Source organism: Gossypium hirsutum, chromosome A13, assembly GCF_007990345.1.
Source record: "Gossypium hirsutum isolate 1008001.06 chromosome A13, Gossypium_hirsutum_v2.1, whole genome shotgun sequence".
In the NCBI taxonomy this organism is placed as follows: Eukaryota; Viridiplantae; Streptophyta; class Magnoliopsida; order Malvales; family Malvaceae; genus Gossypium; species Gossypium hirsutum.
Window position 1 is genome coordinate 6,163,099 of NC_053436.1, and position 2,656 is coordinate 6,165,754.

Sequence of the window (2,656 nt, forward strand, 5' to 3'; positions counted from 1 at the left end):
TAGTGACCATACCGAGTTCAAAAAGCAGTCTTTGGCACATCACACTCTTTAACCTTCAATTGATAATACCCAGATCTAAGGTCTATCTTTGAGAACACTGCAGCACCTTTCAGTTGATCAAACAAACCATCGATACGAGGTAATGGATATTTATTTTTAATTGTTACCTTGTTCAACTGTCTATAATCAATATACAATCGCAACGAGCCATCTTTCTTTTTCACAAATAAGACAAGTGCGCCCTAAGGTGATGTACTCAGTCTGATGGACCCTTTATCCAATAACTCTTGCAACTGTGTCTTCAACTCTTTTAACTCAGCCGATGCCATTCTATACGGTGTTATTGATATCGGAGTTGTACCTGGAATTACATCAATTACGAATTCAACCTTACGATCTGGGGGTAAACCAGGTAATTCCTCAGAAAACACATCAATAAACTCATTAACAATTGGTAATTGTTCCATCTTCAATTCAGAACTCCAAGTATCAAGAATATAAGCTAAAAATGCTTCATTACCCTTCTGAATCAATTCTCGAGCTGTAAAGGCTAAAATAATTCTGACATCATTTTTTTTATCTTCAAACTCAGCTGAAACTATTTCCCCTGTCTGACATTTTAAATCAATCCGTTTTTCTCTACAATTCACTATGGCATCGTGTTTAATCAACCAATCCATTCCAAGAATAACATTAAATTCTCGGAAAGGTAACAACATTAAATCAGCAGAGAATTCACAGCCTTGTATTTTCAGTGGACAATTTTGACATATTAAATTAACTAAAACACTTTGCCCTGGCAGATTAGTGACTTACATATCAAGATCAATTAAAGCATACACAGAATCATAAAAAAGATAGAAATTACCAGCTATCTGGAGCAGAAGCTTCTTCCCTTGCCCGGATAGCATATGTACGTGCAGGTGCCCTTATTTCTAATCGGGTTACAGTATCTCTTGTTCCCAAATGAGCAGTCCCAGCAGCACTACTTTGACCCAAACGTTTACTTTTTTTAGGAGTATTTGCTTGCTTCTCACCTTGTTCTCTATCTTCTTTTAACAATTGAGAACAGTCCCGAATAAAATGATCAGCTCCACCACATCTATAACAAGCTCCGATTTTTCCCTAACATTCACCAATATGAAATCTACCACAATTTTTGCATATAGGTCTCGGAATATTTTCCACATACTAGCACTAGCTGCTGGTTTATTAGTTACTTCGACATCTCGTTAAGTTGTTTTAATTTTATTCGATCGTTCCGAAATTGTAACAGGTCGATTAGAATCGTCTCTGAACTTTTTAGCCAAAAAAGTCGAAATTGGTCTAGAGAAACTTCTTTTGTATACCCTTTACCTCTTCTTTCTCTTTGCATATTTCTGTTATACACTTCTTCCATCTTTTGAACTCAATCAGATAGAACCACAAATTTTCGAATCTCTGTGCCTCTAATCATCATTCTGATTTCATCATTTAGCTCTTCTTTGAATCTAATGCACATTTCTTCCTCTGTCGGTACAACATCCCGAGCATATCTACTAAGATATACAAATTCTCTTTCATATTCAACCACTGTTTTATTCCCTTGTCGAAGATCAAGAAATTCTCTCTTCTTCTTATCTAAATATCTCTTTCCCATATACTTCTTTTTAAACTTGTTTTGAAAGAATTCCCAAGTAAGTTTATCTGCAGGTACCACTGCCTCAATGGTTTCCCACCAACTATACGCTTCTTCTTTCAATAGTGAAACCGCACACCTCAGATAGTCCTCCGGAGAACACATCATCTGTTTAAAAACTCTCTCCAAACTTTTTAACCAATACTCTGCTTTAACTGGATCATCATTCGATCTCCCTCGAAATTCTTCAGCTCTGAACTTTCTGAGTTTCTCAATCGGTGTACTTTTGCTATATTCATCTATTAAAGGAGGAGTAACCTGGTTGTAACTGGTGGTACAGTAGGGGGAGGAGGAGGTTGTTATGCTTGACTTCTTCCTTGTATTGTTTCATGATACCACTGATTCATTAACCCGTAAATCATATTTTTAAGTTCTTCCTTTCTCATCAAAGAAATCAGAACATTACTACTTGTTCCCTGCTTAGAAATCTGTATTCTACTATTAACTTCCTCTTCTTGACCAGCACCCTCGGGTCTATCAGACATCTTTACAATCTATAACAAAAATTAGTAGTTAGATCGGATCTTTCACATCACACTATCACAGATTTATATAGCATGTATTTCTAAACACTTTACACATCACATTCGTTCCAAGAATTGACTAAACCAAAGCTCTGATACTAATAAATGTAACACTCCTAATCCACATCAGTCATTAGAATAGGGTTACAAGATGTTACCGAAAGTTACGGAATAATTACACAAAAATTCCATTATTTACTTATATTCACATCAAAGCTGTCCACTCGAGTTATAGTCACTAAATTATTAATATCTTGAGCTACGGAACACCAAATTAAGATCCGCTAATTTTTCCTAAACCTAGACTCACATATATTCCTACCATAAATTTTTTAGAATTTTTGGTCTAGCCAATAAGTACAGTTTATTCTTTAAAGTCTCCCCTGTTTTGCTGTCCAACAGTTCTAACCCCTCTTTACTAAAAATTAATTATCTACTCATACGAGATTTGGAT

At 35.5% G+C, this 2,656-nt stretch overlaps 1 protein-coding gene across 1 annotated transcript; it reads right to left on the reverse strand.

Annotated features, from left to right (window-relative positions):
• Window positions 1-864: 864 nt before the first annotated feature.
• Window positions 865-2,163, reverse strand: LOC107941486 (uncharacterized). The gene is made up of 3 exons (XM_016875056.1): window positions 2,088-2,163; window positions 1,424-1,917; window positions 865-1,125 (listed from the first exon to the last, which is right to left on the reverse strand). The coding sequence occupies exons 1-3, from the start codon at window positions 2,161-2,163 to the stop codon at window positions 865-867; spliced, it is 831 nt and encodes a 276-aa protein (XP_016730545.1).
• Between the last annotated feature and the right edge of the window lie 493 nt (window positions 2,164-2,656).

Bases quoted from the DNA above. Each gene is read 5' to 3' on its own strand.
- LOC107941486 (XM_016875056.1), bottom strand. From the start codon at position 2,163: ATGTCTGATAGACCCGAGGGTGCTGGTCAAGAAGAGGAAGTTAATAGT. The intron at 1,918-2,087 runs GTAGTAATGTTC...CTCCTTTAATAG, and splicing joins GATTTCTAAGCAGGGAACAA to ATGAATATAGCAAAAGTACA. The intron at 1,126-1,423 runs GTTCTATCTGAT...GGTGAATGTTAG, and splicing joins CAGAGATTCGAAAATTTGTG to GGAAAAATCGGAGCTTGTTA.